The 17,710-nt window shown below is 34.7% G+C and overlaps 1 protein-coding gene across 4 annotated transcripts in view; it reads left to right on the top strand.

Annotated features, from left to right (window-relative positions):
* Positions 1–17,710, top strand: part of GPATCH2 (G-patch domain containing 2) — a 137,520-nt gene that overhangs the window by 6,672 nt on the left and 113,138 nt on the right. For 3 of the 4 annotated variants that reach the window (XM_074351611.1, XM_010974016.3, XM_045509503.2), the window contains exons 2-5: positions 2,987–3,706; positions 8,754–8,815; positions 11,779–11,961; positions 12,589–12,668. In XM_074351611.1, coding sequence (XP_074207712.1) covers positions 2,987–3,706; positions 8,754–8,815; positions 11,779–11,961; positions 12,589–12,668 — 1,045 coding nt within the window. Of the gene's footprint in view, positions 1–2,986; positions 3,707–8,753; positions 8,816–11,778; positions 11,962–12,588; positions 12,669–12,796; positions 14,841–17,710 lie in introns of those variants that run through there. The other variant, XM_010974018.3, reaches the window with a different exon arrangement.

Genomic DNA, 17,710 nt, shown 5'->3' with positions numbered 1-17,710 from the left:
CACGTGATGGTCTCTTATAATGACTTTATTTCTGTGAGGCGAGTTTTTGTCAGTTTTACCTGAGAGGTATAAGCGAAGCAGCTTGACTAACTGAAATAATCCTGGCTCATTTATTGGAGTTTTGGTTCAGATTGAATTGCAGGACTCTGGTTAGCTGAAACTAAAGGGAAAAAAGTGATTTGCACTCTGAATGTCACTTAAATTAAATGTTCTTTTTGTGTTTTTATAGGTTTTTAAAAAAAGTTTCTTAGTTGATTCATGTTTGAATCATATCATGGAATAAATTAGAGTCTTCATGTTAAAATATCTTTAAAATATATTTTATTTTTTTCTTGAGTAAAACAATATAAAATTAAATAGATTTTGCTTTCACTTTTAGTAAGATTATTGGTTATATTTTGTTACTCTACATTAGTTACAGCAGTACTAATGGATTAATTTAAATGAGGTTAAATGAATAGTATCAAACTTCAGTGGATTAAATCTGATGTGATAACCTTTTTCTAATGCTAGGACCACCAAATTTTCTCATCTAAAGTAAAGTACTAACTGTAACTTCCAAAATAACCACAATTTTAGTTGGAGATTATATCCGTGCATTGAGTTAATTTCATATTACTATTTAGAGCTAGTCATTCACCCATTGATAAGAAAATTATCTCTTCAAAAAGTAAATTGCTCCAGAACCAGGCGGTAGAGTCTTCTTTTAGACAGAGGATCTTTATTGTAGTATGTGTTAAACTGGCTTCCAGTGAATTTTTTTGAAGGTGGGTATTATATTCAGAGATAATTCTCAAATTTCATTTCCTCCAAAGAAATAGTGTTCAAGGAAAAGAGCAAAATATTTATTGCAATAAAGAGAAAACAAAAAGGCAATTATTAACATTTAGGTAATGGAGAAAGACCCATTTGGCTTATCATTGTAGTCAGAGTTGTAGCCCTTGTATTAGCTTAATGCTAATTCCTATGTGATATAATTTCTTTCAATAAATGCAGTGTTCTGGACCCTGAGTAATATATAGAACCCCATTAAAGGAAAAAAAAAATCTTAGTGGCCCTCCAGAGTTCATTAGTTCATTTAAAGTATATATTTGAATCACCATGTTTTTGAAAAATATGGGTCTAGATAGGCTTTTTGTTTATTCATTCAGAATGTCAAAGAAGATAGATCTGGAAAACAGAAACCCTCATTAACTGTCCTGTTACTTAACTGCTCAGAGTGCATTTTACTGATGACTACTTCATTGGTTCTCGGAGTTCAGCTCACTCTCACCACCTGTACTGATGCCCAGTGCCTTATGTTCACTCAGGTCTCCCATCCCTTTTTTCTGTTTAAAAGAATAGAATGCTTAACTGTGAGTCATTGGCTTTACACTCATGTATATTAAATATGTCTCAACAATAAATAGTATCTCTTGCTGTTAAATCAATCATACACAATAATGCAAACTGGCTATTGGGATCGTGTAGCTGTTCTTGGCTACAGCTGGGTGAGCATTCAGGCTCCGGAACTAGATTGCCATAGTCTGAACCCTGTTTCTGCCACTTCCTAGATGTGTCCCTCTGGGCAAGCTGCCCTTACTTCTCTGTCCCTTTGTATATCATCTACCACCTTATAGGGTTGTTATGTGAAAATGAAATGAGGTAATGCATATGAAACACTGAGAAATGGGCCCAGCACATAATAAGTACTCAAGTGTTAGAAGCCGTATATGTGCTTTTTATTGTACATGTTAAATCCTGTCAAATCACAACGTGTCTTTGTTTTCAATGAAATGACCAAGTTGACCATTGTTTTAGGGAACTTGTGAGTGCCTGAAATTATAGAGTAGAGACTGAATAGACCAGGGGTCAGCAAACTATGGCTGGCCATCACGCCTATGGAGTGTAAACTCTTTTCTATTTGGTCCTTTACAGAAAAATGTGTCTACCTACGCTGTAGACTCTAGAAATTATTCAGTCCTTTATAATTGAGAATATTTTGATCCTAGGTGCTTCTGAACTCAGTGTAAGAAATGATTGTTTACGATCTTCAAAAGAAAGCTGCATATTTGAATTACCTGTAATGTTTAAAAAATAAAATCAAGGGCCTAAGCCCTGTATCCCAACAACTTAGGTAGAATTTTTGGAAGTTGGCTTTGGAAGGGATCCATATAATTTATAAATATTCCCAACAAATACTAATGTTTACCCTTGCTGACTCCTGGATGATTTTCTCACTGCTAATATAGTTCAGTTTTTTTTTTTCTAAAGGCCTAGGAGACTGCTTCAGAATAATTGTAAGAAAAATGATGGGCCATTTTAGACCAGTGGGACTCCAGATTGAATATGAACATAATTTCTGTTTCACTGGGTTATGAGATTCATGTGGCCTAAATATATGCCTAGTGTTTGGTTAAACTTTCTTTTCCCATATATTACAATATTCCTAAATATTATAATCCAATATATTACAAATCTCATAAATTACAGATCTGCCTATCTTTCTGTCTACCTCATGTATCATGCAGTGACTGGGTAGAGCATGTGGTGAGTAGAGGGTTGGATGTTTCCTTCTTTACTTAGAAATTAGTAGGTATGTATGTGTAGTTGGGTAGCAGGGGGATTGAGAAGTTTCTCTACTCTCTTTCTGACCTAGGAAGAGGACAGGAGCAGGCCAAAGTATGGTGATTTAAGCAGCAAGAACTTTTCCATAATTAGATAGTAAAAATGTAAAATTACTCCAATCTTTCATTGCTGATATTATGCTTACTCTATCTGGAAGTAATTCCTGTGTTTAATAAAAGAACTGATACAAGAAAAAGCTTAAAAATGAATCAGAATATTTGAAACTGTGATATCTTGGATAGGAAAATGAAGCAGTTTTAAACATTTCCTTATAATAATTCTTAATTCTAGAGTGAATTATTTGCTATAATAAATTAGGTTAATACAGTTAATACCGACTATTTAATTTTTTTCTCTCTCGCTCTTTAACAAAACGTAGGCATTTCAGTCGAACCATGGAAGAACTTGTTCACGATCTCGTCTCAGCGTTGGAGGAGAGCTCAGAGCAAGCTCGAGGTGGCTTTGCTGAAACGGGAGACCATTCTAGAAGTATATCCTGCCCTCTGAAACGCCAGGCGAGGAAGCGGAGGGGGAGAAAACGAAGGTCGTATAACGTGCATCACCCGTGGGAGACGGGTCACTGCCTAAGCGAAGGCTCTGATTCTAGTTTAGAAGAACCAAGCAAGGACTATAGAGAGAATCACAATAATAATAAGAAGGATCACAGTGACTCTGACGACCAGATGTTGGTGGCAAAGCGCCGGCCATCCTCCAACTTGAATAATAACGTGCGGGGGAAAAGACCTCTGTGGCACGAGTCGGACTTCGCCGTGGACAGCCTCGGGAACCGAACTCTGCGCAGGAGACGGAAGGTCAAGCGCATGGCCGTGGACCTGCCCCAGGACAGCGCCAGCAAAAGGACCATGACCCAGCCCCTGGAAGGCTCCAGAGATCAGGACATGGACAATGATAACAGAGCGTACCAGTACCAAGAGTTCACCAAGAACAAGGTCAAAAAAAGGAAACTGAAAATAGTTAGACAAGGACCAAAAATCCAAGATGAAGGCGTAGTTTTAGAAAGTGAGGAAATAAGCCAGACCAGTAAGGACAAAATGGAGTATGAAGAACAAAAGGTCTCAGATGAACTCATGAGTGAAAGGTGACGTTTCCATTCTCTAAATGTAAAAATTTGTGTCTCTGGGGCGTGGGGTTGAATGTGTTTTGGATTTTAATTCTATTTTAAAATAATTATAAATTATAGTGTAGTGATATTACTGTTTAACCATGGTTATATTTACTTATAATTTACGATGTTTAGCACAAAGCAAAATTGCTTATTTGATTTATACAGTCTTTTGATTGTGTTATAATGACTTAATTTTCAGCTACAAAGAAAAGGAAATGGATTTTCAATGGGGAAGAATGCGCTTTTGAAGAACAGCTCATTTATAACTCTTAGAGCTGCATTTATAATTATTTATTTGTTTAATTATAGAGCTTTAGCTGTTGGTGATTTTTAGTGTCACGATTCATCAGTTTATTCTGATTCCTGAGAGTCAAAAGTTGGTACCACTGCAATGTATGTGGCTAGATATTTTAAGAAGTCTGTAGATTGCTAGGAATTCTGATCACTTTTGAATTATAAAACCCAGTTTATAGCCTAGAAACTCCTGATCTTGTCTTTAGACAAATGGAAGAAGCAATGATCCTTGGGCAGTTAGTCTAATCTGTCTGTTCTAGAAAGCAGGTATACCACAATGATAGTTGTTAAGGACTATTTTGATAGCATCACAAGGTAAGTGGTCACTTTTTTTCCACGGAACTAATGCTACTTGCAGGAATGAGAAAATATTGACACTGTTCATCCTTAAAATCAAATGCAGAACTATGGTCAAGAAAAAAATATTCTTTAAAAATGGTCTGAGAAAGAGTACTTGGTTTTTAATTTGTAGGGCTGGCATCATTTTAATCATGTGGATTGTGAGCTGTGAGTCTAATATACATATATATATTTTCCCTTATAGAAGTGATTGCAGATATGTGTAGGGCCTGGTATGGATTTATGGAATGGAGTTTTTATTAGAGATGGTTTGCTACTTAATGTAATTTTTCTAAAGAAGTCAGATTACTCAGATGTTTCAGGAAGATTTTGCAAAGTTTATGTTACTTGCTTTTCTTCTAAGAAAATTGTCATTATTATACCAGAATGAGAATTATTTGTTTGCTAATATTGGGCCATTGTGACTGAGGACCAAACAACTTGACTTAAAAGTAATTATCTTGCTCAGTTGCTGTGGGAAGGAGGGTTTTGGCAGTGGAGATAAGTACTCAGTTCTGGACTACTCACAGATTACCTGCTTTCTGGATTGATCCTGCAAACCCCTCCTTTTACTGACGTCTGCCTTTTATCGGCAGCCACGTAACCCCGAACTAGAAGTGAGATGATACTCTCCTCATTTCTTTTCATTGCAAAAAATATTTGAGTATTAGGTATGATCAGGCTACCCAGCAGTCAACAGCCTAGGTATAAATTTTCAAAAAGAATGTTTTCACTCTTGAATAAATTAAAATTTTTTCCCTCTTATTTTAAACTTACCTGTATAACCATTTTTTTCTTATCACTTAAGAGTTAGGTGCGTATAGCTTCTGTGGGAATATTGCTAAATATTTAAAGTAGCTTCACAAGTATAAGCATTTTTAGAGACTGCTTCCAAAGCTTTCCTACTATAAAAAGCTCTGTATTTCCTTGGAACTGATTTATCAATAAGAACAAACTACTTCACTCTGTGTGTGATTTAACATTTGAGTAACCCATGTTTACTTACTCACAGTACCAAGACTAATAAGACAGGCCCTGTTCTCTATAGTCTCATAATCTTTGTTTGGAATAGCCAAACAAGCAAATGATGAAAATGAAATGTGTTGACTGGAAGGTTAGTAAGGAGGGAAAACTTCCTAAAGGAGCTGTGATTTACAGCCTTGTTCAGATATTGGAGGAGTTAAGGTGGGGCATTCCCAGGTAGCGGGAATAGCTTGTGCGGAGGCACGCCGTGTGAAGCAAGGAGCAAGTGTGATGTTTGTGGAGAGGTGTATGTAGTTGATCGTTACTGCAGTACAAAGTGGGAGCCGAGGCTGGAGCAACAAGCACGTTTTGAAGGCCTACGTGCTATGGCGTTTGGTATTTCATCATACAAGTAATGGGGAGCCAGTGAAGAATTGTTAGCAGTGAAGAAAACTCAGTTAAATTTACATTTTATCAAGATAACCTGATCTTGACAACAGTATTTTGTTTAGTTTTGGCTGACCTCCAGTCCATCCTTAAGACGGGTGAATTATGGTGGTGAAAGTAGAGGAAAAAAAATATGAGAGCAGTTTTAAGAGTTGGAGTCAGTGGAAGGTTGGCTACGTGTATTTGGGAAGGTGAATGAGAAAGGGGACTCTCGGATGATGCCAGATGTCAAGAACAGAAAATACAGAAAAAGAACAGATTGGGGCAGGGAATTGGGATTGGTATACATGCATTAATTCAACAAGCATTCATGGAATATATTCTCCAAATACTTGCTATGAAAGTCATACTCAAAAAAAGTTGGAAGAGGCATCCTTGGAGGTAAGCCATAGTGGCCATCAGCTGCTGAAAATGAAAAGCCTTGCTTCTATTTAAATTCTTGTTCTGATTTATTGAACACACTAACTACTACATGATAGACTTGGAGCAACTAGCTAGATGTCAATTAGATGAAATGTAAATAAAGAAGCATGTTGTTTAAAGCACATGTAGAAATATCTCAAAGTAGGACAAGGATCGTTAAGGACGAAGAGCTGGTCTTAGGGAGGGAATTCTGATTTTCTTACATTGTTAAGAAGAGTGGCAGGTAGAGAGAAAACAGAGAGGAGATGGATTACCACTTGAAGGAAGAATATAAACAGAAGGACAAGAGATGGGGATGGCCAGAATTTAGGTGGGACCCATCCATAGAAAGCTTTGAAATCTAAATTTAATCCAACAAATGTGAAATAAATGTAGATTTTTTAATAGAAGACTTATTTATACACACATACACACACGCACCTGTATATTTGATAAACTTTCTTTTCGAATAGTTTCTGACTTACAGAAAGATTTCGAAGATAATGCAGAGTTTCTGTAGGCTGCTCCCATACATCCTGCACCCAGTTTCTCCTGTGGTTAATATCATCCATTACGATGGTACAGTTGTCAGAATTAACAAGCCAGTGTTGACACATTAACAAAAATCAATACTCTATTAGAATTTCCTTTGTTTTTATTTAATGTCCTTATTCTATCTAAGATCCCATCCAGGATACCATTTTTTAGTCAACAAGTTATGTTTTGAAAAGATGAACCTGACTGTATGTGAAATAGACTAGAGGAGGCAAATCTGAACTCAGATTTGAAGATCATCATACCAAAAAAAAAAAAAAAAAAAGGCACATAGATTCACAATCCTTTATCTGCAAATCTGTTTTCTGAAAGCTGTGAAAAACTAATTAATTTGTGGCCAGACCTAAACTGACCTGTATTTAATGTGGAGGGTCATTCATTTAATTGAAAAAAATATTAAAATGTTTGATTTTGAAGTGCTTCCCTAGATCCCTCTTAGGCATTTTAGAATGTACCTTTCTAAAATGTGACAAAGTATGAATTTTAAATAATTTTGCCTTGAGGTTTTCAGAAAAAGAATGTAACCCAAGGTATGTATAAGGCCCTTTATTAGAATTGTGTTGATGGGCACAGTCAGGAAATCACTCCTCAGTCACAGGATAAAAATAAAAATCCATAGTGGTTTGGACAGCTAAATAGCAGACAGAGAAAGTTTCTGCAGTGTTTTTTTAAAACTCTGACATCACTGTGCATGGAAGAGCATATGTGTTTGTAAACAAGAAAATACATATGGATGTGGTGCTCTTAGAAAGTACTGTTTTCTTTTATTAACACTTGTGCAGTACAGGGACTTTTATATATTCATTTCGTTTGAAGAAAGTTAAAGAAAAAGGTACTAATTCAGAATTCATTGGGAAAATGTGCCACTTAAATTATTTTTGTTTATATTTATTTTTAAAAAATCAAACAAAAACTGAAGTGATATTTTAAACTCAGGAAAGGTACGTGGATTTAGAATTTCATCTATAGTTTGAATCCTAAACTTTAAATTGAAATATTTTAAAACAGATTAGGATGCTTTTTTATTTTAATAAGATTACAGAGTTCTCCCTGTTAATGGAAAAGTATTATAATTTAAAAATAACCTGGGGCAATTTCCTGATTGGTTAGAATTAAGAATTACAGTAAAAAGACAGTATATGGGAGTTGTTAAGAACATCACTCAATATATTTTAGAGACCAAACCTCTTATTAACTGACCTTGTTCTCCTGTTTTGTTTTTTTTTAACTAATTAGATTCTCATAGAAGCATTGCTTCTCATCAAACTAACGGTGACAGTTTAGTCATGTCAGTCAAATATTTACCATTCTGTTTTCATTTCTGTATTAAATTTGACTCTATATCACATTCTTGAACTTCTGTGGAAGTCATGAGAACCTGTTTGTTTTTTTGTGTGGTTTTTTTTTTTTGGTATACCTCCTCCTTAATATTGGCAATATTCATTTTTTGCTCAGAGGGACCTTAACTTTGAATTAATGGATTGTTACCATTGTAAACTTTTTTCTTCCTTGCCAAGTGATAGAGTTGTTATGAATGTGTATTCTTAAGTAATGTCTTTTCCCGAATATTTGTGGTTATGAAAAGTGATGCCATCCCCGGCCCTTCTTATTCCATGTGCTGAAGAAAGGCTGAGACTGCTTTTGATTGAGACTTTCCCTATTTTATTGAGCAGTGGTGTTCAGGGCTCAAGCTGAATTGCATGGAATAAGAAAGGAGCAGAAAGCATTTGATGAAGGCAGATAATAAAATGCATCAATTGTGTCAGCACCTCGTTGCAGTCACATCTGGCTTGCTGTCAGAGTCCCATTAGATTCCTGTGGGTTTTATGTGCCAAAAATAATACGCTCTGTAGTTAATGGAACCAGGATATTTGCAGTTTGATTAAAAAAAATCATCTTATTTTCTTTCAGATCTTTGTCAGGCTTAAGTTCCATCTCAGAGCTGCCATGTCTCTTTAAAATTGTACGACTGAGAGATCAATTGTTCTTTTGATCTGGTTTTTTCTTTTCCCTATTACAGTGATTCCAGCAGTCTCAGCAGCACTGATGCTGGTTTGTTTACCAATGATGAGGGAAGACAAGGTACCGAAATGCTGTTTTTTAAATTTCTTTGGGAAAAACTCCTTCATTTTGAAGTTGTGCTCAATGTTAGTTATTTCCTAAGTTGAGGACTGCAATCCATTTGCCTTACACACACCACTTGGTGGACGGGTTTAGTTCCTGTCTTCTAACCTAATGTAATTGATTATCTCCGAAAGCTAGTCTGTGAAGCTAATAATGTTAAGGAAGGATTATCTTCCTTGAGAAAGCTTTACATACCTCCATCTTTTCCATTTTTGTCTCTTTTAGCAAGTTCACAAGACCCTGGTTCTTATTCTCCACCTGATTCCTAATGTATTTAATTCTGTTTAAGCATTAATAAAGGTGGATTTGCAAGTCATTTGTCATTTTTATTCAGCTGTGACATTTATTCATCCTATCCAGTTTGTAAGTCATTAGACCATTTTCATGAATTCAGAATTGTATACTATTAAACAGTGATGACTTACAACTTACATCTTTTCTGTCTTTGAACTTTCCTGAAGCTTTTCACACTTTAACATGGCATTATTTTGAAACTACCTGTTCCAATATAAAATATGAAAACCTTAATAAGGGTGTAGGAGGCAACATACAAATACTTACCACAAGTGTTATCTTTCTTTCTTGAGCTCTTTAGAGGAAAGCAGTAATTTCTAAGGGAAAAAAAATCCAGATTTTTTTTAAATTATAAATAGTTTAATGATATTATGAAAAAAGGACAAGATAGTAGCTGCCCCACAGTTTTTTCCTTAGTCTATTCTTCCTCTAGGCAATATGAGTAAAGTAAATTAAATTATCATTCCTTTTTGTTTACCCATAAGCCATTTGCCCCAGATAAATAGGTACATGACTCTTTTAAAGACCATAGACTTCTTAAAGTCAAGAGATTTTGCTGAAATATATTAGCACCTTGGGGCTAAGAGTAAGCATGCCTAACTTGATAATATACTTAAATTCTTAAAATACCTGTGTCTATCTAAAGTTATATTGTAAATGCTGAATTTGGTAATAAAATGAAGTGAAAAAACTTCTTTTAAAAATAACTTTTCGATAAGCCTTTGAGAAACACTGAATGGCTTTAGAATAACCTGTTAGCATTTATTGTGAGCCTTTTATGTTTTCACGTTCCTAAGTGGTTTTTTTACATTTAATTTACTTTTAGTTCTTGTATTATTCTCTTTTTTTCTTAAGATTTTTTGGGGGAAAATGTAATTGGGTTATTTATTTGATGGAGGCACTGGGGATTGAACCTAGGGCCTCATGCATGCTGAGCATGCACTCTACCACTGAACTATATCCTGCCCCCGTCTTACATTATTCTTAAAACAACTCTAGGAGATCCCCCCTCCCTCACTTTTTTTTTTTTTTTTTTTTTTGTCAGATGATGAAACCTGGGCTGAAAAATTTGAAGTAACTTCCCCAGTGTTACAAAACACTAGAATTCTAATTGGTCTGACTTCAGAGCCCAGTCTTAATCTTTAGCTATTTGATTTCCCTATTAAAAATAAAGTTGTATATCACATCAAAACATTTTTCTGTGATAGTGTTGTCTCAGTTGGAGTTGAGATCTTGAATAGACTGTTTCAGGTGACTCCCTGCCTTTTCTTATGCTTATATCTGATGTGTGAATTTTAATATAACTCTCAATAAAAGTGCTAATATATATTTGCTTTGAATTGTGCTTATTTTTTAAAAAAATAATAATTTTTATTAATTCCTCAATTGAAATAAACTGCTAACTTTGGTTTTCCAAATGCTTTAAATTTTTCATGCCCTCATAATTTGAAATACAGCTGTTTCCCATAAAATCATTTTCAGTTGAATTTCAAAGATTTCTTTCAGTTTGCATTTTAAAACATTTGTAATAAGAGATTTTGGAAATCAAAAACCTTCTGTAAAGGGAAAAAGTTATGGCAGTTGTGATGATCCTCTTGGAAACCAGAATTAGTAGTTTTTCTAAGAATCATGAAGATTTTAGTAAATCTCAGATCATATTTAAAATGTGATTTGTCTTTTATTTTTCAAAACAGTCTGATTTCTCTGGTATTTTTGTCTCTTTATACATCTCTTTATTATTACTTTTTTTAAAAAAATACAAAATACTGTTGATTCACACCAAGGGCGTATTTCAAACTGAATTTTAAATTGATTGTTACTACATTGCACTCATGGGTATTCCCAAAGTCAAACTTACTACAAATAGTATTCCTTTTTAAAAATTCCTTGCTTGTAGTAGTCCAGCATAGTCTCTCTGTAAACTCTGTGATGTCACTTTTCATTTAAAATCAAGTTTTTCACAACTATTTCTTAATGAACTTAATCGGATTAATTTCATTTAGTCACATCTGTTCACCATTGTTTCCCCTTTTACACTCCATACAAATCATGAAATTAAGCTAATTATATACCATTATTGGCTGCAAAGAATGGGTTCTACAATTTTATACCTTTTAATTCCTGGCAGGAGATTAAGGCTTGTTTTTCCTTAATGTGGAAAGGGTAGTAACTTAAATGGATTTCCCTATGGGTTTTACCAAAGGATTAACCAGTTTATTATTGTTCTTCACGTTTTTAAATTGGTTCTGAAACATAACATTTTATGTTTTTGTTGATAGCAGTTCTTGTTATAGTGTTAAAAAAAAACACGTCTTAAGTGAAACTGTGGCGTAGAGTAAAAAGTTTTCTTTGGCGATGATATAGATGATTACCAGATAAAATACAGGATCTTCAGTTAAATTTGAATTTTAGATAAGTAAATTATTTTTAGTATAAGTATGTCCCATTTAGTATCTGGACATATACTGAAAATTTTGTACAAGTACTATATATTTATATTAAAAATGAGTCATTTGTCCGAAATTCAGATTTAATTGCTGTCTTGTGTTTTTTAAATCTGAATCTGACAACTGTGTTTATTTGGATGATGAAACTGAATCTTTGGGGGATTTCTTGTATTTGCACAGGTGACGATGAGCAGAGTGACTGGTTTTACGAGAAAGAATCCGGGGGAGCGTGTGGCATCACTGGAGTCATTCCCTGGTGGGAGAAGGAAGATCCTACCGAGCTAGACACAAATCTAGCAGATCCTGTCTTTGAAAGTATCTTAACTGGTTCTTTCCCCCTCATGTCACATCCGGGAAGAAGAGGTCAGTAGCACTGCCTAGCTGGCTGGCACTTGTGGTCAGTCTAGGAATAGCCATTGAAAAAGGATGCCCTGCATGGGAATGAAAGACTCTTGATGCAAGATGCTGTAAAAACATGTTGACCAGTATTTCAACTACCGCACTTACCATGCTTTCAAATTATTGGAAAGATTGTCTTGCTTTCTTGCTAGGCCCGTGGTGAAAATGTTGAAATGACAGAAAAATAAATTGGGAGGAAAGAAAAGCCCTGATTAATACCTCAGTGTTTAAATAATTGACAGTTGTGTGCTGGCTCCATTAACCCTCATAGGCATTGCTTCAGATCTTTTAAGTGTGAGTTTTGCCTTTTCTCCACTACTGTTCAAGATGTGCCCCCTCCAACTGACTTTTTTTTTTTTTAATTGAAGTGTAGTCAGTTTACAATGTTGTGCCAATTTCTGGTGTACAGCATAATGTTTCAGTCATATATGTTATACATAGATTCCTTTTCATATTCTTTTTCATTATAGGTTACTACAAGATGTTGAATATAGCTCCCTGTGCTCTACAGTAAATTCTGATGTGCTAGGATCTTATTCTACGCTCCAGTGATCATTGACTCTCCTTAAATTGAGGCCTTTGATTTTCCAGGTTTCCAAGCTAGACTCAGTCGCCTTCATGGAATACCTTCCAAGAATATTAAAAAATCTGGAGGGACCCCAGCTTCAATGGTAGGCATGCTTTTTTTGTTTAATTGTCATGTTTGGAAATATATCCATTTCTATGGAATAAAAAGCCACATCCTCATCCTTTATTTATATTCTAATGTTATACTCAAAAATAATCCATTTTTTTGTAGGCTACAAACTGGACCAGTGAGATTCCCCTATAAACCAAATCTTCTAATGCTAATAAATTAGTTACGTTTTGAACATCTGGGGAATGACATTCGAGGGAACCTGGCTCCTGTCCTCTTCCCCTGGAGGAATATCACTGCAGTGAGAGCCTCTTTGATGAAAAGATGGGGCTGTTTTTGCTGGAGGACTGGCATTCTTCCTTTAGTCAGAAGTGAACCTGGTTGGGGAGGCTTTCTAGGGACCTAGGTTGGCCCAGGGTGGGTAGAAACTACTGTAAATTTTTATATTTTTCTCTTTTATGATTTTTTTTTTACATTGAAACCATTTATGTATCACTTGCTTTGCCAAAATGCTAACAAAAGCTAGAAAATTAAAAGCTTCCAGATCTCACATAAGTATTCCTAAATGTTTATATTGTGACTGGTTAAAGAGCTCACTTTTACATATCTGACTGTTGTAAATAAAAAACATGATGCATTGACATTTATGGTTCATTTTTAGAGAAATCTTACATAGCCAGCATTATTTAAATATTTGCATTTTACTCAGGGTATTTTAACAAGGGCTAAGATGAGTAGTAGGTAAGGTTGTTAGTCTGCTAAGAGTTTGTATTTTGTTCAAGTTTGCTTTCTACTTGGATAACCTGCTCTGTATTGCAAACCTATTGTATTTTGTAGTATAGTTTTTATTGTACTTGGAAAAAACATCATCCTAATTTTAAGCTAGTCACAGTGATAACTAGTCTGTGCTAGTGGAATCATTTACTCTTACCTTTTAAATTATCTTCTTTGTCTGATACCTGAAACCAATCAAAATGATCATTTTGGCTTATAGCATATTGAAATCATGTGAAAGCTGGTATTTCAACAAATACTGTATGACTCTGAATCATATTGTCTTGTTTAAAAGTGAGAGCTTCTTGCAAATCCTTAGAATGACAGATCTGTGTGTCACTGTGAGTGTCAAAAATACTTGCATGAGCTCATTTTCACCAAACAGAAGGGAAAATGTAAATTCCTATTGATGGTATAATTTAGACACTAGATTACATTCAGGCCATTTGAGTTCTTCAAAATGGTTATATTTAAATGATTCATATTTTTATTAAGTCCAATAGTCAATGAAAATTGTGATTATTAAATATGTGTATTTTTATATTATTGTATGGATTGTTAATTCAGCATTTTATGGCTAATTTAAATATGATGATTGGGAAAGAAACTTAAAGTTGACATTTTCTTTACCTAAAGTTGTTACAGTCTGAAAGATTTCAGCAAATGTATTAAGCAGGAACGTGTGACATCTTTTAGATTGCTTGTCTAAACTGGAGAGATTAAAAGTGATAAAGTGCAACTTTGAGTCTCTTTACCTTTGCATATTTAAAGTGATATTTTAGAGGTACAATAATGTAGTACTTGGTAATTGTAAGTAAGCTTTTTTGTGCTATGTCCTTTGAAGTGAAAAGTCATGATTTTTTTTTCCTGAATTACATAAATGCTTTTATTTTGTATAATGACTGTCTTTTAGATCTGAATAAGTCACTTTAAAACCTTGGCCTATGAACTTTGCCTTACCAATCATGAATCTAGATGAATGCTATCTAGTTCTTGGTTCAGTTTTACCTGTTTTTATTTTTGGTTCACTGCTTGCTTGAGCATAGCTGGGATTTGTAGCCCATTTTCTAGGCTTATTGCAGTCTCACTGTGGTATTTTATAGAAGCTATTACAACTGATAGGCTAGCTTCATGGTCTTGATGATACATGGCTTAACCATAGTAAAAGCTGCCTTCCCTCTCTAAATTGTAAAAAAGGTGATTAAGTTTCACTTGATGGAGATATACTATATATGTGTGTTTATCATGGAACTAGTGCATTAGGCCATAAACTGTTTTCCTGGTCCATCTTTTTTGTATTTACAGTTTTAGTGAAGACAATGGGTTCCTTCAGGTTTCCTTTCTTTCAATCCTGAATTGTCCTTGTTTGGATTTTTAAGTACTGTAATCTTTTTTTTTTTTTTTCAATAAAATATCTGACTTGGGCAAGAAAGGTAAGAGTTCCAATTTGTGCTGATATCTTTAAATTCCTGTGCTAAGCTTTTTGTTGTTGTTGCTCAACCTGTCCATATTGCATGTAACAATCTAGTCTTAAAAATCATGATCTCACAGAACTATCATCTTTGAACAATAACTATGATCTCCAGTAATAAGAAGTGAATTTTATTTCCATAAGACTTTCACATCAGAAAGCCAGTTTGCTTTTAAGAGAGATCGGTTTTCTGAGCAGAGTCAGACACGTGTTAGCTGCAACCGATTAAACAGAAAGGCAGCAAAGTGTTTCTTTTTCTGAAGCAGGTAGGTGATGACTATACAAGTGTGATAATGATCTCTGAAGGCAATGACAGAAGGAGAATCTTCTACTGAAATATTAATGTAAACATTTGGGCGGAAATTTTTTCAATCAGGTTTTTCATTAATTGCCATGGTTATGTTCTATAAAGTGGGTGGGAGCAGTGAATTAACAAATACTGAACCATTGCTCCTAAGGGAAATGCAGGGTTAGGTTCCTGTGAGCCTCTGGTCACAGCATTTTCATCAGTCGATCAGCACATAACCTAGTTTTATGTATATTTATATTTCAAATCACTTTATTTAATGTATATTGTTGATCCATTAACATTGAACTCATGACCAACAGCCTTATAACTCATGCCTGAACAAAGCTTATCTAATGCATGTATTTTCTCCATAACGCACATCGCAGCCTTCTTATGCTTGGGAACACTCAAGCACTGCACTGCAGTTATGCTTGGGGAACATTTAAGACAAAACAGTAAGCACAAAAAGGTGGAAAATGTGGCACTAAATAAACCACAACAAGGACACTTGTTTACAGTACTAGGGCTGAGACAAGAAAGCGAGTGTTCCCTTATTTAACCCCAATGGAGAATGCACGTGTGCCTCGAGTGACTCAGGTTTTTCACTGCTTTACCCCCGTCCACGAGTGACCATGAAAGCACTAAGAGTAATGGTTTGGAGATTGCAAATAAATTTTAGTGAGCATGCACATTTGCATATGTAGGACCCACAAATAGGAGTGAGGATTGACTCTAGTTTGTAGAAGAGCAGAGTGTAGAAAATTCACAGATTTTGAAATCAGATGTTGATGAATCCCTACTCTGATTGTTTTTACTTGTAATTACAGTTTGAACATCATTTTCTCTTTCTGTTAAATAGAGACAATAATTACTTTGCTGAAGTGTTGTCAGGATTAAATGTGATTATGTTTACATAATGGTCCCAGCACCCACTGTGACACATAGAGTATATTAAATGATAGTCATACTTATTATTAAATATATTAAACATAGAAGCTCATGATGTGGAGAACATTTGTATTATGGGGTCAAAGTGCAGAATTTTTGACTTTAAAACTTATCTGTTCATATTTTATATATAATATCCCTTTATATTTAATATTTAAAGTGCTTTAGATTGCAGCCTTTTTATGTTTCTTTTATACCTCATTTATATTTGAGCTAGCCCTTGTCTTTAATATGGTCTGTGAAGAATAAATTTGAATGAATTTTAGATTGACGGCCATCACATTAAATCTCAAAATTTACTTGCAAACTAAAACACCTGCCTTTCTAAACACTTCTCCTTTACCCCCACACTCTCCCTGCAAGTCATTAAGCTATTTATTTGTAGGAAGACCGGGACCATTTAGGAGGTTTTGGTAAAGAGCTATCTTGTTCCTAGAAATAATTTTGTCCATGTACATGAAGGGAGAATGCAGATAGAGTTCTAAGAATTTAATGTTGAGAGAAATTACCTACTGCTGTCCTGTTAGAATAAGGCACTCGTTTATTGGAGCCCAGCTAACCAGCCTCTTATATTCCTCTTTTAGGAAAATTAAGCAAATAATTAATTCCAAAGAATACACTGGGGCCATTGTCCAGGAACTTCAGTGTGAATCTCCTGTATTTCCAGAATTTGTGCATCAAGTACAATTCAGAATAATGATCTTCAGAATAGTGATCCATTCCAGAATCAGTTTTGGGATACTGTACTTGCAAAGTGAATCCAATTAACCTGATATAAGCATAGCCCTTAAGTTAGCCAGGATATGCTACCCCTAAGCATTCTGATTAATCCATGTGTTCTGTAGGTGAGAGATCGTTATCTTCCTCTTTTTCTTAAAACTGATGGTCTCTCAACAGTATTACATTTATCTAAATTAGCATTCAAATTGCATAGTCTGTTGAAAGATCAGGAAATAAATGGCTCCATTTAAAGGATAGTACTTGAAATCCAACACAAATATTACATAAAGAATTGTACACAAGGGTTATAAGGTTCTATCTTAAGATTTTGTAATTGTTTCAGTCCAGTTTTTTGTATGGTAGGAATGAGAAAAAGGACAGTGGTGGTGGTTATTCTGTCAAAGAAAATGAATCTGATTGCATTGACTTTTTATTTATATGTTTATCAGGTTTAAATATCAGAAAAAAATGTGAACATCAATCCTTAATCTAAATTGTCACGCTGGACAAGTAAGCATACTGTTTATATTCAACAGTGCAGTAGCTTATATCTGTTCAGAATCTTGAGTCAATTTATTCTGTAAAAGAAAAGGAGTACTATATTTTTTCTCCTTTTGTGAAGTCATAGTAGACAAATTTTCGTGAGTGGCATATTGATGATACCATAACGATTTATTCTGTACACCATACTCAGCTGTTGTTTTACTGTTTCTCAGGATACTGGAGTAGGAATACTAGTCTGACTTACAGCCTTTTACAACAGGAGGGGCATTTTAAATGTATTTGGTTTAACGGAGGGATTTGCATAAACTTTTCTCTCAGCCTAGTCTAAGATAAAGGAGAACTTTTATAATAGAAAACACACCTTAAGTGA

The sequence above is a fragment of the Camelus bactrianus genome, chromosome 23 (assembly GCF_048773025.1).
Source record: "Camelus bactrianus isolate YW-2024 breed Bactrian camel chromosome 23, ASM4877302v1, whole genome shotgun sequence".
Classification (NCBI taxonomy): domain Eukaryota; kingdom Metazoa; phylum Chordata; class Mammalia; order Artiodactyla; family Camelidae; genus Camelus; species Camelus bactrianus.
The sequence above is the reverse complement of the archived record's forward strand: the minus strand, read 5'-3'. Positions and strand labels throughout refer to the sequence as shown.